Raw genomic sequence first — 19619 nt, 5'->3', positions numbered from 1 at the left:
GCACTTTCAAAGGGCTTTTATGTATTCACAAAAACAAACCCACACACATATAAGAAAAAAAAATTGGAAAATGAAAAAAAAAAAAACAGCCCAGGAATATGCAGTGTCTTATCAACAAATGAATTGCACAAACAGAGAAGTGAGCTCTGTGCCACTGTATGAGCCCTTCCCCACCCTTGAACCCCATCCATGAGAACAGGGGAGTCATTTTCCCAATGTTCCAGTAGGAATCAAACACTTGGTGGCGAAGGTGATGGTGCTGCAGGCTGGGTCTTTCCACCTGAGCTGGGAGGAAAACAGCTTTTATACCCCAAAGGCAGGGCACTGGGGAAGGAGCAGGCTGCTGGGTCCTTTCCTTTGCTCTGGGAAGGGATTTGGGGTCTTCCCTATGGTTTTCCATCTGCTTGTGTCCTGTCTGCCAGCTCCCTGCCTGCTCTGGGAGCAGGAGCATGGAGCTTTTGGGACAGAGCAGCCAAAGCCAGCACGTCTGTGTGGCACAGGATGGAGAAGGATGGGGGGACTGCAGGGTATCCCCATCCTTTCCCACTCCCCAGGAGATTTTTTGGGCATGGACTGGCTGTGCTGAAGCCCCCCAGGAAGGAAAATCTCATCTGAGCTCTCCTAAACCCCACAGTGTTTGCAGAAGGAACAGGTGAAATAGGCACAAGGATTGCAGATGGCATGAGATCCAACGCCTGCATTTCTGCTGCATGGGAATGGGGGAGGAATTGGTATTTCTGATGCCAAAATGGGAATAAAAAGCTGGTATTGGGATTGCTGGAGGGCTTGCAAAGCAAATTGCAGAACAACAGTAACTCACTGCAGAGCCACTGGAGCATCCTGGTGTGATTTCAGCCTCCTTTTTACATTTTCTGAGTATAATTTAACATCATTTTCACAGCAGAAAATCCATTTTTCTTTCCTCATCTCTTAAAAGAAATGGCTGAAACCAACCAGATTTCACACCAGAAGCATTTTTGTTTTTCCAAGGAGCAGTCTGGGGGTGGGGGGGAGGGTGTTTTTCTTCAGCCACTATTTCAGGAGCTGAGGAGAACCCAGTCCTCACCCAACTCCTCCCATCCTCAGAGCCCAAACATTCACAGGGCCAGTGCAGTGTCCAGACCATCAGCAAGGGTTCAACCCCTCTCTGTGGCATTGCCACCAACTCCCTCCAGCATCCCTGTCCCCCCTTACCTGCGGGAGGGTCATAGGATGTCACAGACAGCACCGGCATCCTCGGAGTGGTCGCAGTTGTGGACGTCCCAGCGGATGTGGGAGCAGCGCAGCAGCGAGGGCTCGTGGCCCTTGCACTTGAGGTTGTCGAGGAAGATGTAGCCGGTGCCTTGGCCGTAGCGTGCCTCCCCCCAGGCTGCCAGGGCGTGCCCACAGCCCAGCTGCCTGCACACCACCTTGGCATCGCGCAGGTCCCAGGCGTCGTCGCACACCGTGCCCCACTGGGACAGGTAGAACATCTCCACGCGCCCCTCGCAGCGGTGGCTGCCGTTCACCAGGCGCAAGGAGCCTGGGGAGGGAAAGGGGTGAGGCAGCCCCTGCCCATGCCCACCCCAGTGCTGTGTTCCACTCTCCCTGCCTGCCCTGGGGTCAGCCCAGAGCTCCCCCACTGCCTTTGCACTGCCAGGAGTGGGGGTGACCACCTGCCAGAGCTGGGGGTGACCCTCAGAGTACTGTGGTGAATGTTAAGTTGGAGGAACAATACTTTGTTTCCAGCTCTGCCACTTTGGTCCATCACCTCCTCTCTTCACCCTGAGGTCCATCACCTCTGCCTGAACTAGCCTTGGGGGCACCAGGAGAGGCTGTGACTTAACAGTGTCATCAGTTTTTCCCCCTCCCATGGGCTGCTCCAGGCACTGACAGATCTTGTGCCTCTGCTTGAGCCAGGGCTGGCACTGTGTCCCCAGGTGACACCCCAGTACCTACCCTCCTTGGGACGAGTTGGGGCCAATGTGGTGGTTGTAGCAGTGGCCTCTTGGAAATGGTCTTCAGTGTCATCAGCACCTGGTGCAGTGGAGGAGAGGTGGGAAAAGTGACTCAAGGGACAGGGTGGGGCCAGAGCCCCCCAGCAGTGGTGTGGGATAGCTGGGAATGGCTGCAGGATAATGGGGTGAGATATGCAGCCACTGTGCACAAATGGGGACCACAGGGGTGCCACATTTCAGCCATCACCATGGCACTGACTACTGTCCCCACGTGCAGGAGAAACCCTGGGGTGTGGGGGCTCATTCTTCACCCCCAGCCCCATTTGGAGGACCCCATTTCCCACAGCCAGCCTGAGCGTGGCCGAAATCCTCCCTACATCCATTCTCTCATTGACTTTCCCACTGAGCTGGGCTTCACCGGAGACCCGCAGACCCCCTTCTCGCAGCTCCCACTGTCACCTCGGCAGATGACCCCGGCGTCCTCGTGGTGGCCGCAGTTGTGCTGTCCCCAGCCCAGGTGGAAGCAGTCGGCCAGGCGCGCCTCGCCGCCGCCGCAGCCCACGTTGTCCAGCAGCACGGGCCCGCTGCCGTAGCCGAAGGAGCCGAGCACGGTGGCGGCGAGGGCGGTGCCGCAGCCCAGCTGCCGGCAGACCACCTGGGCGTCGGGGAAGTCCCAGTCGTCGTCGCAGACGGTGCCCCAGGTGCCGCGGTACCGCACCTCCACCCGCCCGCGGCAGCTCCCGTTCCCGTTCGCCAGCCGCAAGCCGCCACCTGCGTGGCACGACGCCGAGGGGACCAGGGCTCCACAGGGGGTCCGGTGGCCCCTGCTGTCCCTCCAAGGGTGTGGGGTGAGCCCCCGGTTTCTGGGGTAACCACTGGGGGCATGGGTGCAACTCCCTGGGGATGTGGGGCAAACCCCTTTGGGCGTGGGGTGAGTCTCTGGGTTATGGGGGAGCATCTGGAGAGCATGGTGTGACCGTGGGGATGCCAGCTGAGCCCCTGGGGACACAGGGTGAGTGAGTCCTGGCGATGTGGGTGACACTGGGTACATGGGGTGATTCCCAAGCAGCATGGGGTGAGCACTGTCAGCATGAAGCAATCCCTGGAGATGTAGGATGAACCCTTGAGTGTTATGGGCTGAGCACCTGTGAGCATGGAGTAAATCCCAGGGATGCAATGTAAGCCCTGGGGATGTGAGGTAATTCCTGGGGCATGGATTGAGCACTTGGAATATGAGGTGACCTTTGGGGACATAGAAGGAGCCCTGGGGGCATGGGGTGAGCACTGGGGATGTGGAGTGACTCCTACAGGGACATGGAGCCCCAGGCAGGACTAGCAGCAGCTGCATACTTACTTTCCTGCTCGATGGTCAGGAGTGTGGTGGTGACCACCTCAGTGGCCTGGGAGGGCTGGTCCCTGCTGTCTGTCACTGCTGGGACAAGCATGGAGACATGTGAGCATTGAGGGGTCCAGATCCAGCATCCTCTGCCCCTGTTGCAGTTGGTGCCAGTGACCACCAGCACCATGGCTGCCCCCTGGCAAGACCCTGCCATGGGCAGTGTCACCCCTCGAGCATCACCCACGCATGGCAGAACCCCGGGGGCCAGGCTGGGTCACAAGAGGACACAGAGGGCACAGCTTCCTCCCTCAGATGAGTGACTACTAACATCCTACCTGTGGCCGTGGCTGTGAGTGTCTCCTCAGAGTCCAGGGCCACCGAGGTGGTGAATGATGTGATGGTGGATGTGTCCAGTCCTGTGGTGACACAGAAGGATAGAGGTGACACCTGGGAGATTTATCATCAGGATTCATTACCATTTATGCTTCATTATCCTCTGTCCACGTGAGCAAGGTCTGGGCGTGATGGTGCCATCAACTCTGTGCCCAGAGGAGGTGCCAGGGGGGATGGGGATGTTTAGGAAGAACCAGCCTGAAAAAATTGTCCCTTTTGTCCTACATCATCCCCTTTGTCCATTAATAGTGGGAAAGGGAATGCACTGGCAACTTACTGCTCCCGTCATTAGCCATGGTAATGAGGGAATTCAGGGGGATTATTAAGATTATAAACAGTAATCAGTGGAGAATGGCAGGAATACATCATTTCAGGAGGGGAAGGGGAGGCAGGCTGGGCCTGGCACGGTGCCTGGCCCCTGGCAGCCGCTCCCTCCTTCCGGACGTGGGCAGTTTGTTCTCCAGCCAGCAGAGCAGGGAAATGGCAGAGGGAAGTGGCAGGATGGCAGATGCATTTCCCCTGCTAATCACCACCCTGGCTGTGCCCCGGGCTCTTGGCGTGGGGCTGCTACTCCAGAGTACCAGGATGAGGGCGGATAAAGAACAAGAATGCTCCCGCAGTGCAGAGCCCAGTCCCTGCCCGGCCTTGGGCATCTCAGCATCTCTCTGAGACATTTCTGCTTAAAGAACAGGATGTCCCTGGGTTTTTCCCCACCCTGAGGGCAGTGCCCTGCCTGGTACCTGCACAGATAACCCCAGCATCCTCGTGGTGGCCGCAGTTATGGATGCCCCAGCCGAGGCTGTAGCAGGCAGACAGGAAAGGCTCACTGCCATCGCAGTTGACGTTGTCCAGGAGGATACGTCCTGTTCCATAGCCAAAATAGGCATTGCTCTTGTAATCCAGGGCTTGCCCACAGCCCAGCTGCTTGCAGACCACGCTGGCATCACTCAGGCCCCAGTCGTCGTCACAGACCGTGCCCCAGTTCCCACGGTAGAAGATCTCCACCCGGCCCTGGCAGGTGTCGGGCCCGCTCACCAGGCGGATGCTGCCGTCACCTGGAGGGTGGCAGCATGAGGTGAGAAGGATGTGGTGTCCCTGCACGTGGCACAAAGATGCCACCATGCCCAGACCTTGCTGTGCCCATAATGGCTAAGGAAATGAGTGAGAAAGAGAAGGAAGGAATGAAGCTTTAGAGCAATGGGGCTTGGGAACCTTGGGAACTTCTGGGATAGGGTGTGGCCATGGCCAATGATGGGGTTTGGGGGTCTGCATCTCAGGACTGGAGGGTTGAGAGGCTTCAAGAGGGACAGCAGGTGACAGTAGGGGACACTGCCCTGAGGCAGGATGTCCTCCCTGCAGTGATGGCTGAGCATCTTACTTTCCCCATCCTGTACTGAGGCTGTGAGGGTCCTGGTGGTCGGTCCTTCGCTGACTTGCGTGGGTGAGAACTCTGCAAAGGGAAGCGGAGAGGTGGCACCTGCTGCTTCTCCACCTCAAAGCTGGAGGGATCCCTCCCTCCCCACTGCTCCAAGAGGGTCTGCACCAAACCAGCCCCAGGTGAAAATAGAGGGGTTTGCAGCTGCACCAGAGCTTCCTGCCAATGTCTCCAGCTTCTCTTCTGCCCTCAGACCCAGCTCCCCACCACCTTTCTCACTCCTTCCACCTCTCCTCTCCAACAATGCCATTATTTAGTTTCCTGCTCAATCCACAACCTCTGTTCTCTGGATGCTGTCGGTACAACCTACCAGCCAACCCAGCATCCCTGCCTTTCCATCCCTCCTTTTCCAAGCCCTGCTTCTGCAGGACGTGGGGATTCACGGAACAGCTGCTCCAGGTCTGCACAGCCTCACTTTCACAGCTCACTGATGCCTGGCTGATGAGCAAACCTTGCACAGCGAGGGAGGAACGTGTGTGGGGTACATAAGGGCCGTCACGGAGCCGTTCCACTTTCACTTGCCAAGTTCAAACACTTTCCGCTGCTTTTCTCACCTTTAGGAACATCTCCTACTGAAAAGCTCAGCAATTTAAAGAAACACAAGTCAAAAGGGGAAAGAGCAGCTGGGCAGCAACTGACTCAGAGGCAGGAGCGTGGGTAGGCATGTGCTCTTTCCCCAGGGATCATGCTGGAGAGGGCGCAAAGTCCTGATCTGGGAGTGACAAGGAACACAAAACAGGCTGGTCACCTTATGGAGCACCAGCCCATGGAGCTGGGAGGTGACCTGGATTGAGGAGAGGGGTGAGAGGAGGATGCAGAGGATATTTGGCTAACCCAGGTCAGAGAGCCAGCCTCTGAAATAAGACTCCTGGGCTCTACCAAGGCCCCTGCAACCCCCAAGTCTTGCACTCCACAGGAGTGGGGGCATGCTGTCTTTGCCCCCAAGGAACCCAACCTCGTTACCGTTGCACACAACAGCCACGTCCTCGTAGTGGTAGCAGTTGTGGATGCCCCAGCCATGGCTCCAGCACTCGCTCAGGGCTGCCTCCGAGCCCTTGCAGTCCACGTTGTCCAGGAAGATGGGCCCACTCCCCTGACCGAAGGTCATGGCGGCTGGGAGGGTGATGGCATGGCCACAGCCCAGCTGGCGACACACCACGTTGGCATCCACGATGTCCCAGTCGTCGTCACAGACTGTCCCCCAGGAGCCATTGTAGAGGATCTCCACTCGCCCCTGGCACCGGCTGGGCCCGTTGGCGAGACGGATCTCTGGGAGGATGGCAACAGAGAGGTCCCTCAGCAGGCAACGGGCCACGGGGAGCAAATCTACGTCAAACTCCTACTCCTTAGATAAAATCCTGCCCCTTCTCTGTAGCACAGTGCAGTCGTTGGCTTGGTGCTGCCCACCTGCTGGTGGGACACGGGCTCCCCGTCATCTGCTGGCAGCAGTGGCTGTGGAGACACAGCCCATCTCAGTCCAGGAATGAGATGCACCATCACCAAGGTCAGGCTGGATGGGGCTTTGGACAGCCTGGTCTAGTGGAAGGTGTCCCTGCCCATGGCAGGGGTGGAATGAGATGGTTTTTAAGGTCTCTTCCAACCCAAACCATTCTGTGGCTCTGTGATGCTCCCATCATCTCACCTGCTAATGGACAGAAACCCAAGGGTGAAGGGAAAAGCAGACACATGGCACCACATGTTGACTTAGGTGACAAGTGACAAGATGCAATTAGCAAATTCTTATTAGCCTCAAGGAATGCATCCAGAGCTGGTCCCACATGGGAGCTGGTGGTATGGAGATGATCTCTCGCTGCTGGCAATGGGGAGCAGGTCTGGAAGCGCCCGGGGTCTACCACATTAAGGAAATTATTTATTTGTGTGTGATGCATGGCACAGGGACAGGGACTCAGCAGGAGGTGGCAAAATTCTCCTCTCAGGATAATTAGAGGAATAGGGATAATAAAGAATCTTTATTTTCTTTCTGTAAAAGAAGTTTAGCTTTTTCTTGCTGCTATTTTTTCCAAACCAATATCTTTCCTTTTTTCAATTCCCCAAATCTCTTCTTTTATCTAAAAATGCATTTTTCAACTAAAAGACTTCCTGGACAAAAGTGATTTTCAGAGAAGAATCTCACCTGGGAATGGCAACATCTCAGGCTCAGAGGTGGTGCCTGCAAGGGAGAAAAGGAGGGATAAGCTCTCCTGAGAGAGGAAGAGGTGCAGCTTGGAGAGTGAGGGCAGCAGGGATGGGATGGGGATGGTGGAGACTGGCAGGATCCAGCAGCCCTTGGACCTTTCCCTTTCCTGCAAAGTCCTGGAGTTTGTGTGGGGGAAAATGAAAACCCTTCCCCAGGGCATCACTTCATCTACTTCACAGGTAGGGCAACTGAGGCAGCTATGAGCAGCTGTGACTCTGGTGGGACTGTGAAACACAAGGTGACATGTGTGACCCTAATGAGCCCAATGGCTAGCAGAAGCCACTCCAGGTGGATCCTGTCTTGGGCCAGGTCTTGAGGACCTTTTTGTCCATCCCTGGCTCCATTGCTGCCTTGCTGTGGGCCCTGGGCAGCTCCTGCATCCTCCTGCCCCACCACCCCCATGGAAAACTTGGGTGGTGAGATGGGAACTAAGAAAATCAATCCTGCCCAGCTTGAGAAACCCACTGGAGATCTCCTGATGGAAGATGCTGCAACTTGTGTGCATTTTAATTGATTTTTTTTTATTTCATTTCCCCAACAAAATCCACTTTTTGGAAGCTCCATGCCTACATGCAGGTACCAACACACCCACTGATGGGGTGAAGCCACCTTAGGGGGTGAACCCCATCCAGAGGGAGGGAAACCTCCTCCAGAGGAGGTGAACACTTGAAGGATGCAGGATATGTCCTCATCTCTTGAACCCCCTCTCACTGCTGGGCATTATTTGGGCACAAAATCCCTCTGCTAAGTGATGTGGGATCCTCCCTCGGTCACTGTGGACTCCAGCTTGTCCAGGAAGTCACAGCAACATGATCATGATGCGCTGGGGGATGGTGGATGGGGATGGGTGCCTGGATCTCATAGACACCCCAGTCCACAAGCACTTGTCCAATGCTGGAGCCCAGCACAGATCTCCTTGGGCATCTGAGGTCTCCTGGGCTTGAGGCTCTGGCTGCACAACCCTCTCCTGTGGGTGACACCTTCCAAAATCCTTCCAAACCTAGTGAAAGGTGTCACTGCTCATGGCAGTGACCTTGGAACGAGATAAATTTTAAAGTCACTTTCCAACCCAAACCATTCCATGATTCTATGATGCCTCCATGCTAATTACAGCACCCAAGGGCTGATCAACACCTCTGGTGCCTCTGTGGCCTCTTTTCCTCCCACTGCCTCAGACCAGCCCTGTCTTGCTTCACGCTCAGCCCACAAGCAGTGACGTGAAGGTCAATCCCAGCCGCTCCGGAGGCGGATGTCACCGCCGTGAGAAGCAGCGTGAGCCTGGGGGGACAGAGGAGCAGATGAACCCACCTCCCTTTTCCTTGCTAGGATGTTGCCTGGGAGACCATTAAGTCAGCCAGAAATCAGGGCTGTCAAAGAAAAACCTAGAAGTTCCAGGAGAAAGGAGAATAAGGTAACTGTCTGGCTGTATCCATGACTTAGCAGGGATGCTGGGATGAACATCAGCAGCCAGGGAGTTGCAGCGTGGTCTGTGCTCCTGCCCTACTCAGCTGGACCAGGCATGGAAAGGGATGCTGTTGTTCCAGCAAGAGGGATTAAACAGGCAAAAACACAGGAGCAGAGAGGCTCTGCAGGAGAGGACAGGGAAGGACATAGCAGGGTAGAGGTAATTCAGCTCACCCCTGCACCAAAAATGGGGAGGCACGAGGGTTTCTAGGAAGAGTGTTTGATCCTGGCTTGTATTGATTTTTAACACCTAGTCCGCTCCAGTGCCAAAAAAGCAGTGGATAAAAAGGACATTGATAAATATTCATCTCCCTTTAAGTCAAAAATCAAAGCTCTGAAATATTCATTTAAGAGCATCCTCCAGCAAAGTCAGGAGAGATCTGAACAGAATATGCCTGGTGTGTCTACAATAATAAGGAACTGTCTTTTTGAGAAGAGATAGAGCCCTCCATGTTTCTCTGATCCAGCTTCACAAAGCCAAAAGAAAACGGGAAACTACTGGAGTAAACACCGCTGCTAAACAAAACCACGAAGTGAGAGGACAAATGGCCCTTCGTTAGCGACTAATCTGTGCCCATTAAAGAAGATAACCAGGAGAACCAGGCGATGCAGGGGACTGTGACAAGGTCCCCACACCCGGAGTGTGAGCACGGATGCTGCCACAACATCCTGAGGGGGAAGGGAAGCACCAGCTGAGGGGGTGGGAAGTTAAAACCCCATTTAACTCAATTAGGATGTCTGACTACATCTGAATTCCCAGTTTTCCGGCTGGCTGTGCCTTGGCGCGGGTTTGTTGAGGCAGGAACGCGTTCCCCACCGCCTGGCTGTAATTCCATGGATAGAGTCACACTGGGATAACTCCGCTGCCACAGCACCCATGTGGACTCGCGTTCCAGAGTGCGAATGGCTTTTCCCGGGTCTATTGAAATGCTTCCCATCCTGGCTGGAACAGTGCCTGCCAGGAGTGAGTAGAGACTGCTGTTCTCAGGAGATGGGTGCTCGTTCCACCCGTTTCCTTGGCAGGACTGGTCCACAGGTCCTGGGGAGCAACTCCAGGAGCATCCCTTGGCCATCAGCATCTCCCCATGGGTTCTGCCTGCTGCCTGCTCCCATGGGAGCCCAGACCTGCTCTGTCACCAGTACTGTCAGCTGCCTGCCCCATTCCCCTGCCTGTCCTGCATGCTGGGCCTGCCATCACAGCCAGGTCACAGTGGGACAGAAGAGCTGAATTTGCTCCTTCCGTCCCTGTGCACATTCAGCACTGTAGGGGGTATCATAATAATCCTGTGCCTGGAGAAAATCTGCCCACAAATCTGAGAGATGGAGAGGGATCACGAGTGCCTAAAACCCCTCCCACTGCCCCAGGCAGGAGCTCACCGGTGGGGCTGAGGAGGACGAGGAGGATAAGGAGTGTAGCTGGAATCAAGGAGAGAGGCAGCACATCGTTTTCCGGCCTCCTTGTGCCGTGCCGGGTGTCTGGACAGGGATCGAGTGTCATTGCTGCTTGTCAGACCTCCTGCAGGTGAATTTCCAGAGGTCACTTCCCTGAAACATGCAGACAGCAGTGTTAGCAGTGGTGGCCAGGAGAGCCTGTGGTCACCAAGGGCCTGTGAACGTGCCCCTCCTCAGTATTTCCAGGAGCAGTGACTAGAAGACACATGAAAAGTAATTCCAGCTGGATTCATTGAGAACAAGCGATTTTTTTTTTTGAGTGGCAAGATGAAGCTGAAGGGCCATATCCTACCAGCGAGGTAAAACTCAGCAAGAGGGAATGTCAGCAGAAAATGAGGAAGAGATTCAGTATCTTAAGATTCCATTTTCCCCTCATGTACTTCTCACTGCCGAGGGGGTGGATTTCCAGCTCTGTGTCACTTGCAGGCTCTCTGGGAGGGGGACGGGTGCTGGTCCTGCTGGCCGGGATCCCTCTGGGTGCCCAGACCCACATCCCCGCTGTCCCAGCAGCCGGTCTGGCGGCAGCGTGCGCTGAGGGAGCAGTGCCATCGTGAGGATGCTCCCGCACGCCGGCTCCAAAGCTGGGCTGTCAGGCTTAGCTCAGCGGAGCCCTAAAATTAGTCCCTCCAGCCCGCACGGGGCACGTCAACTCCTGAAGGGATGCACAATGACTGCTGCTGCTTCAGGCATCTGCTGGTGGTCAGAAACTTGGGAAAGGTAATTGAAATTCAGTGTATCAGTGACTAACTCCTTCCCATGGAAACCGTCACCCAGCCTTTTCCTGCTCCTGGTTTTCCGTGTGGCATGAGAAGAGCTCCCAGGTAGGAGCATGTGCTGTTCTCCACCCAGCCAAGGCTCCTCCAGACCATGGGCTGGGGCAGCTCCAGAGCCTCCAGACCAAAGCTTGGACTTCGTTGCCTTCACTAGGGAGAGATGATGGTGGACCAAAGGGTTTTCTGTGCACCAGCAAGAGGTGAAGGAGGTGCAGGAAGGAGCTGGTGTGGATGGGACACAGCCCCGTTACATCTCCCTGATCTCTGCTCGACTCCTGCTGACCAAGCCTCACCAGCGGACAGACAGCTCAGTGATGGGGGCTGAAAACCAATCTACTCGCTGAGGTGGTGGCTTTCAATACTCCATTCATCCCTCCTGAAGCAGCGAATAATGTCGCCTTTTGTCCCACGGGCCCTCCCCTCTCTCCAGCGGGGCAGGGCTGACAGATGGCCCCTCCGCCGCCCTGTCCCGGCCAAACCCCGGCATCGCGTCCTGCTCGCAGGGACGTTGTCATCGCCGGCCGCTTTTGTGCCGGAGCCAGCACGTTCCTGCTCCCTCGCAGAGTGGCAGCGAGCATTAACCACTGCGGTGCTGTGCCACGGCTGACCCCAAAGAGGGAAACCCCAACTTTCCTTCTCCGTCTGTGCCTTCCCAACTGCTTCTCAATCCTCACCCCAAAGAGGGAAACCCCAAATTCTCCATCTGTGCTTTTCCAACTGCTTCTCAATCCTCACCCCAAAGAGGGAAACCCCAACTTTCCTTCTCCATCTGTGCTTTCCCAACTGCTTCTCAATCCTCACCCCAAAAAGGGAAACCCCAACTTTCCTTCTCCATCTGTGCTTTTCCAACTGCTTCTCAATCCTCACCCCAACGCTCAAGATTCAGCTGAGAACTGAACCCCCCTTCCTTAAACCCAGGGGTGTTGGGGCTCTTTCAGAATCCCCACATATTAAAATCTGCTTTTAAGCCATAATTAGTCATCATGGCACTGTAGCAAAACCCAGCATCCCTTTTAACATCACTCAGAGAAGCTGTGGCTGCCCCATGCCTGGAAGTGTCCAAGGCCATGTTGGATGGGGTTTGGAGAAACCTGGGATAGTGAAAGATGTTCTGCCCATGGCAAAGGGGTGGAATGGGATGAGCTCTAAGGTCCCTTCCAACCCAAACCATCCTATGATTTTATGACAATTCTATGATTTAAAGTGTTGTTCAATGTGGGTTTATGGAAATGCCTTCACCCCAAGGTTTTCAAGCTGACAGGTGTCCTGTGAAGCCAACCCCCACCATGGACCCGATGGAAGAAGGAGCAAATCCTCCATCACCCCCACGCTGCACAAGGACTGACCACCAGGGATGGTACAAAACTCACAGGGGAGGATCAGGGCTTTAACGTGGGGCACAGAAAATCTCTGCTTTCACCCCAAATAACACACTACAGCACATACACTGTGCCCAGCCAGCCCTTTGCCCTCAGTGAAAACTCCCTCCTCCTACCTGGACATGGGACTCCACAGGCCCTTTAATCCTTTTTGGTCCCCTTTGTACCCCTTGGCCACAGCTGGAGTGAATCCCAGTTCTCTGTTTATTACTTCCACTTTTTGACTATTCAAACAACTTCAGGAGAAATCAGAATTTTTCAGCTGCCACCACCCTGCCAGATCATTATTTGTAATTACCATCCTGACCTAAAAAAAAGCATCATAAATCCACATACCTGTTTGGTATTTTCTCTCCAGTATAAAGATGGGTGTATCGAATCCCAGAAATATCCGTCCTCTTTTGAAATAAACAAAGGAGCTGGCTAGTTAGTTATAAAACATTCAAAAATAATGATTGAAATTAATATTCCTGGTAAAATGGGATTGGGATAAGGCAGGATTTTTTTTTTTCTTTAGGTGAGATCTTGCTTAGTAAATTTTAAAAAAATTTAAAGGGGGAAGAAAATGGATCTCATCCATCAACGGAACAGCTCCAGCCTGTCATCCCTTCGCAGTTTTGGGGTTGCTGCTGCTGCTGCTGGGGTTACAGCAGGATGGCAGCCCTGCAACCCATCCTGGGACAGATCATCCCCAAAGCAAAGGAGAAAGAGAGGGAGCAGGAGAAGGGAGAAGAGGAGGAAGAAGAAGCAGAAAGAGGAGAAGAGAGGGAAGACCGCTAAGGAGACATGGTGGGGAGGGAATGGCTCGGGTTTCAGGGAGGCAGGCAGGGACACCACATCCTTAAATTGGGTGCTGGCAGAGCCCGGGTTACGCCTCGAGGGGAAGGAAGAAGCTTTTTCAGAGGATTTGGGCTTTTTAGCTCCTTCCCACCTCCCTCCTCGACTGTCTGAGTGCCCACCTGGAGAGGAAGTCAGCAATAACCATCTGGCTGAAAATACTTCTCTCGGTGCCTGAGCCAGCACTGGGATGCAGCAGGAGGGGATGGTTCTGACCTTCCCTGCCTGGGGGCCTTGGAGACCTGTTCCTTGGGCAAAACGTGGTCTTCCCTACCTGTTCCTAGGCAAGAAATTACCCTTAGGGGTCCCTTTTCACAGGATTTTTTCGGTCTGACCATTCAAGGCATCTCTGCTGAGGACATTAGAGGAACCTGACCTATCCATGTGTTCTGAGCCTGTGGTGAGGGATGTCCTGTGGCTGGAAACCTTCCCCATCCACCTCCACCACTTTCTGCTCTATACATTCATGTTGTCTTCTTCTGCTCCTGGCCAGGGCATCTATTTATTTTAAAAAGAATTGTGTATATTTAATAATTTTTAACTATTACAGCCTTTAAACCATTTTAACCATAATTGCAAGTAAAAGCCAGATAATGTGAGATTCTTGGGTCTCAGCAGCCTTGAATACCACAGAAAAGGAACCACCAAACTTACTGGGTTTCCCAGCCATATGAATTCTTAAGTTCCCTAGCAATTTTAGGAGCCTGGTGTGCTTTTGGCTTTGAACAAGTTGATTTTATGAGCCACAGGATTCCTGCCCTCATTCTCATGGGAGGCAGAATTTGCCTTGTGGCTTTTGCTGCTGGATTTTTCACTTGCTCCTTTGCAAAGCCCAGACATCTAAATGCCCTAAAAAGTCTGGGTTTTGTATTTTAACTCTGCACAAAGCCAGTTCTGGCGACAACTGTTGCCAACTGCTTCTGCTGTTCCTTTCTTGCAGGGATTCAGTAATTAGCAATTAGGCAGTTTTATTTCCCAGTAGCGGCAAAGCTCTAATTAACCAGATCATGAGCACAAGTTTCAAAGGTGCCTTTTAAGTCTGTTTTGCCTAAACTTTGACAAACTCCCCACTGTCCTGGCTGTCTGCCAGGGCCCATGGACTGGGAATCATCGGCTCCAGCATCAATCCACATCTAGGTTTGGCAGACCAGGACCATAATGTGGACATGCAGGGATGAGATGCTCTCCACCCCATCCAGGGTTTCTCTGGGCAATGGAGCAGCATCTCAGCCTTTTTCCATGTCTACATCATTCCTGTGTGTGCTTTGAGTGGCTTGGCAGTATCAGGCTGGGGGATTACGCTGCTCTGAGGAAAAGAAAACACAGCCAGCCTTATTCAAGGAGCAGCCACAACATAAGAAAGGCTAATTATAAAATTCCACAGGACAGCAAGGCTGTTCTCTTGTGTGCCAGGAGAAAAAGAAGCTCTTTTTGTGCTTCCTGATGGTCTTGCTGCTTAGTCAGGCAGGGACACTCCAGGACACTCCAGAGATGCTCATGGGAGAGAAGCTTCTGGAGGACTCAGGGCCATCCCCACATCCACTCAGCAGCTGCCATGTGCCATGAGCAGCATGCTTCCTATGGCAGTGGGTGGCATCTCCAGCAGACCCCTTTTCTGGTAGCAGTTTGGCCATGGGTAGAAACTGGGGGAAACAAGTGGCTCATGAAACTGCAGAAAATACAAGATCTCCAGGGAAAACAAACAAACAAACAAACAAAAAAAACCCCAAAACAAAACAAAAAATCCAAACTGATTTCCTGTTTTGATCAATTGGAAAAATACAGAGAGGAGAGAAGATAAACTCATTTGTCCAGGCTATACCATGACCAGGAAATGCATTGGGGATGTAAAGAAGAGCCTGGTGCTATATGAAAAAGCCATAAGCTGAAACAAAAGGCATCTTTTTGCTGCCAGGAGGAAAAGAAGAGGCTGAGAACACCAGTTGCTGTTTCAAGCCATTAGCCAATGTACAAAGAATGACAGGATTCCCCATGTGATTGCTGAGCTAAATTCACCGAGTATTTGGGGGGCTCCTGCGGCTGCTTTCACTTTGGGGCACACTGGCATGAAAAATGCTGCATTTACACCAGGATGGAGCCTCCCCTCCTTCCTCTGCTTCTCCTGCTACTCCAGGGCACAGCCAGTGATAGGATCCTCCAATGTGGCATCCTGGGAGTTCTCAGCCCCAAACCAGCCTGTGTTTGAAGAAGGGAAAGATGGAAATGCAGTACAAGACCATTTTGGTTCCCTGTCCTGCCATCAAGCCCCGCCTCAGTGCAGCTGGAGCTGTGCTCCCAGCACGGCTCTGTGCTATTTGGGAACCACGAGCTAATTTTAAGGTGTTTTCTGGCAGTTTATAAGTACTGAAGGAAGGGCAGGGCTGAGGAAAGAGCAGTGGAAGCCCCCAGAGAGGCTTAGCATTGCTCTGGGCTGCAGCAAGCTGGAGCTCGGGGAGAGGTACCCATCCCCTCCCCAGACAAAATCCCCTTTGTTCCTCCCTAATCTGCTTCCTGCCCGACGCGCTACAGAAACCACCCCAGGCAGGTGGGAAGGAGCAGCCCAAGGACGCGGTGCTGACAGGAGGGCAGCAGACCCATGCCATGGGCTCCAGCCGCCATCCAGGGCTGGGGAGGAGCAGGAACGGATCACATCGGGGAATAGGGGATGGGAAACAGGGAGCTGCGTCCCCTCTGTCACCAAAGGCACCCACTGGTATGTCTGTATTTTCTGCCTGCCATTACTTATGATGGTGAAACCTCAGCTGGCAGCAGGATCCTATGGGACAACAGCCATATATAGGTTATATATATATATGTTATATATATATATATATATATGCGCAAATATTTATATAGGTGTATTTATTTTTATGAGTTGTCCACTGGGACCAGCACTTGCTGGCTTCTCTGCCAGCCCTGGGGAATTCATCCATCCCACTCCTACTGCAGCACCGCTGCTGTGAGATGGGACTGCTGCAGCCTCAGTGCTTTTAGATTCACTCCAGAGAGACCAAATTGTGCCAAAGTGGGTGATTCGGGAAGTGATGACCTGTGTGGGGACAGCCAGGCTGACAAGAGAAATGGGTGGACATCGCTGCCTGCCAGTGCAGGAACACGTGTGGGATGGAGAAGCCGTGTCCGAGCGTGACTCTGCATTGAACAGCTTGTGTTGGAAGGGACCTTGAAAGGCTCGTTTGGCTCCAGGAAAGCTCCGGAGGGATGGATCGCCGGCCCTGTCGGCTGCCGCGCGGCTGAGTGTGCACTAGGTGGCACGCAGCTGCAGGGAGAAGAGCTTACGACAGCGGGGAGAGGCTTGGATTCGGGAAGAGAAAGGAAATCTCCGCTGGGGAAAACAGGCAGAAGGCAAAACGGGATGAGTTCTGCTCCTAATTAGCATTAGTGGTGAGGTGAATGTGGCCAGAGCAGGTAAGACAGAAACACAAACCAGAGGACTCGGCTCCAGAGTTTCCTGGCTGGATTTAACAAAGGCAGGGATGGAAAGAGCCTTTTGATTGGGGTCAGGATGACAGGAGAAGGGGCTGGGGTTTCAAATGAGAATGGTAAATTTAGGATTGACATAAGGAAGGAATGTTTTATGATGAGTGTGGTGAGGCCCTGGCACAGGTTGCCCAGAGAAGATATGGATGCTGGAAGTGTTCAAGGTTAGGTTGGGTGGGGCTTGGAGCAGCCTGGGATGGTGGAAGGTCTCCCTGCCCATAGCAGCGGGTTGGAACAACCTGGGCTGGTCCCTTCCAACATAAACTGTTCAAGATTCTGTAATTTCCTCTGAAAAGGCAGGCAGTGGAACACAGAGAGCTGAGCTGAGCTCATGGGGCATCTCCCACTACCAGCAGGGATGAGGAACAAGTCCCTCTCAGCAGGTAAATCCCAGGGTTGGACAGCAAAGTCACCCAGCAGGAGGGGAATGCACACACCAGATCCATCCCTATTTGTCTTTCGGGTCCCTGGCAGGAACCAGCAGCAGCTGCTGCAGAGGAGAATGAAATGAAATTTCACCTATTATCCTTTGCCTGCAGAGGAATTTATTCCTAATTCCTGTCACTTTGTGTTTGTCTGCTCAGGGAAATTAATCTGAAATCGAGTGGGCTGTGAATTCAAAGTGCTGCAGCAATCCCAGCAGAGCTTGGACAGGCAGTTTCCTGAGTGGCCAGGCTATTCCCTGGAGCACCAGGCTAAGCCTGGCAATTTAACAGAGCCTCAAGCATCAGATTTTGTAGACATTAGTGTAGGACCTTGTGTGAGAGGGAGCAGCCACAGAGAAATTAATTCAAAAGGCTTCCAGCACCACTGCAAGAACAGGAGCTGGGGGAAGGCAAATATTTGGCTGGTTACCCCAGTGTGTGGATGGATCAGACAGGAGTTGATGCCTTGTTGGAGGACTCAGTGCTTTGCATACTGATTTGGGGTGCATGCAGAGAAGGGTGTAGGAAAGAACAGCATGGGGAGGAAGGGATCCAGCTGAAAAAAAAAAAAAAAAAAAGGCATAAAGGACAAAATCTGGGGATTATTAAGGTAAAAATAATGTAAAATATAAAATATTTTTGCAGGCAGTGAGGACTGTGAGGTCTGCATCCCTTGTTTTCACAGGTCCTTAGGGACAGCAGGACATTGAGGTTCACCTTTCAGACTCGGGGAAGATCTTTGCAGTCACCCTCACAAGATAGAAATGTTGGAGGAAGTTGTGCAGTGGGGTCTGACAGGCTCAGCTGGTCACCAGACCCCAGATTCATGTTGCCCGTGGCTCTGTTAACCCCTTTCAGGTTGTTGGACCATCATGGAATGCGGGACAAGTGATGAAAAGGTGTGAGTGAGAAAAGGGAGACTGAGGACCAGCCATGCACTTGTACTGCTGAGATGAGGTACCTCAGCCACTCTCTGTGCCTGGCAAAACCCTCCAGGGACCCTTATGCAAGATCAGATCATGAATCCCTGCTCAAAACGAAAAAAAAAATAAATCCAATGCAATTCAAGACTCTTCCAACAGCTCAGCCACCACCTGACTGGTTTATCTCCACCACACTGCCCTTCCCTCCACCCAGGAGCTGCACCCAATTCACCTCTGCTCTTCCCCACCCTGCAGCCCATATCAGTAGCACCTTCAGCCTCGGAGCATCACCCTGAGGCCTCACCCATCCTCTCCCAGCCAGGATTCCTCACTGGGAGCATCCCTTTATCTCCCAGCCATGCCATGAAGGTCTGCAAGACTGGACAGAAACCCTTCTTCACCATTCTCAAAACTCCCTGAAACATTTTTCTATTTAGGATCATAGGACATTTCATACCTGCCCACCCATGCAACCACATGGATCACATAGTCTGCTCCCAGCATGGCTTTATGAAGCATCCCTATCTATTTTTTAGGAAAAAAAACCCTTTGCATTGCTCTCCAGTTTCTAATTACAGCCACAGGAGACAGGAATCCCAAGCACCTGAGTTGTAAATGTGAAACTTATTGCTTTAGCAGACACATTGCAAGCAGGCTATCAATCACTTCTGGCAATTATTAGTACTTTGTGAGTATTTTGAACTCAAGTGTGTGACAGTCTCATCCGTCCTGGAGCAGAGAAATCCATGGGCATTTGCATACAAGGCTGAGCTGTGGGGGGATGCAGCTCCAGAGGGTTTTCATTGGAGCTGTCATGGTTATGTGCTTGCCACTGTACATTTTGGGATGAAAACCAACTTTATTCAGGGTCTGTGAAGATGAGTCTCACATATTGAATCCTGGAAGAAGAGTTTTATAATATCCCTCTATTCCTACAGTATGTAGTGGTTCTGTATGTTATTTTTTTTGCTGTAACTATTGACTCCAAACATAATGTTCTTTATTTTATAAGACTTTTAGGGCAGGTGTATCATGTCATGGGTGAATCAGTGCTGCTGGGTGTAAAGTCCAGGGAGGTTACAAATAATTTGATAAGAATTGGTGAACACTTCCTGGTTCAGAAGGAATTATAGTGATCTTAAGGGTCTTTCTGAACCTAAATGATTCTCTGGTTCTGTGGTTCTTTAACCACTGCTGCTGAGGTCTTGGTGGGGGTCCCAGGAAAGGGAAAAACCCAGGTGGGGTCTGACCTACCTCTAAGAGAGCATGAAGAAGTGATGCAGCACCCTCCAAGATGCTCCAGGATCAAAGGAATCCCGAAATAAACACACAGCTCTTGCAAGGGTGGCGATGGAGGTGCAGCAGCTGGGAAGGAGCAGCGCTATGTCCTCGGAGAGATCTGTGGCACACAGGGCTGTGTTCCAGCATCCTCACCCCAGCCAGGGAGCAGGCATCTCCACGGCTCGGCTCTGGAGTTACTTGGATGTAAAGGAAACCCTCAAGGTGCTGAGCAGCTGATTCATGCAGGCTGGATGTGGCTCCAAGGGTCACACCCACGTTCCTACAG

The 19619-nt window shown here is 52.8% G+C and overlaps 1 protein-coding gene across 1 annotated transcript; it reads right to left on the bottom strand.

Annotated features, from left to right (window-relative positions):
• SSC4D (scavenger receptor cysteine rich family member with 4 domains) lies at window positions 1-11477 on the bottom strand. Its single transcript, XM_077787642.1, has 10 exons — window positions 11401-11477; window positions 10143-10310; window positions 8498-8579; window positions 7239-7305; window positions 6068-6373; window positions 5048-5119; window positions 4410-4724; window positions 2397-2834; window positions 1195-1591; window positions 1-14 (listed from the first exon to the last, which is right to left on the bottom strand). Exons 1-9 carry the CDS (start codon window positions 11475-11477, stop codon window positions 1206-1208), a joined length of 1911 nt encoding a protein of 636 aa, XP_077643768.1. The 3' UTR covers window positions 1-14; window positions 1195-1205.
• Between the last annotated feature and the right edge of the window lie 8142 nt (window positions 11478-19619).

The sequence above is a fragment of the Lonchura striata genome, chromosome 20 (assembly GCF_046129695.1).
Source record: "Lonchura striata isolate bLonStr1 chromosome 20, bLonStr1.mat, whole genome shotgun sequence".
Classification (NCBI taxonomy): Eukaryota; Metazoa; Chordata; class Aves; order Passeriformes; family Estrildidae; genus Lonchura; species Lonchura striata.
This window is presented reverse-complemented; position numbering and strand designations above follow the sequence as displayed.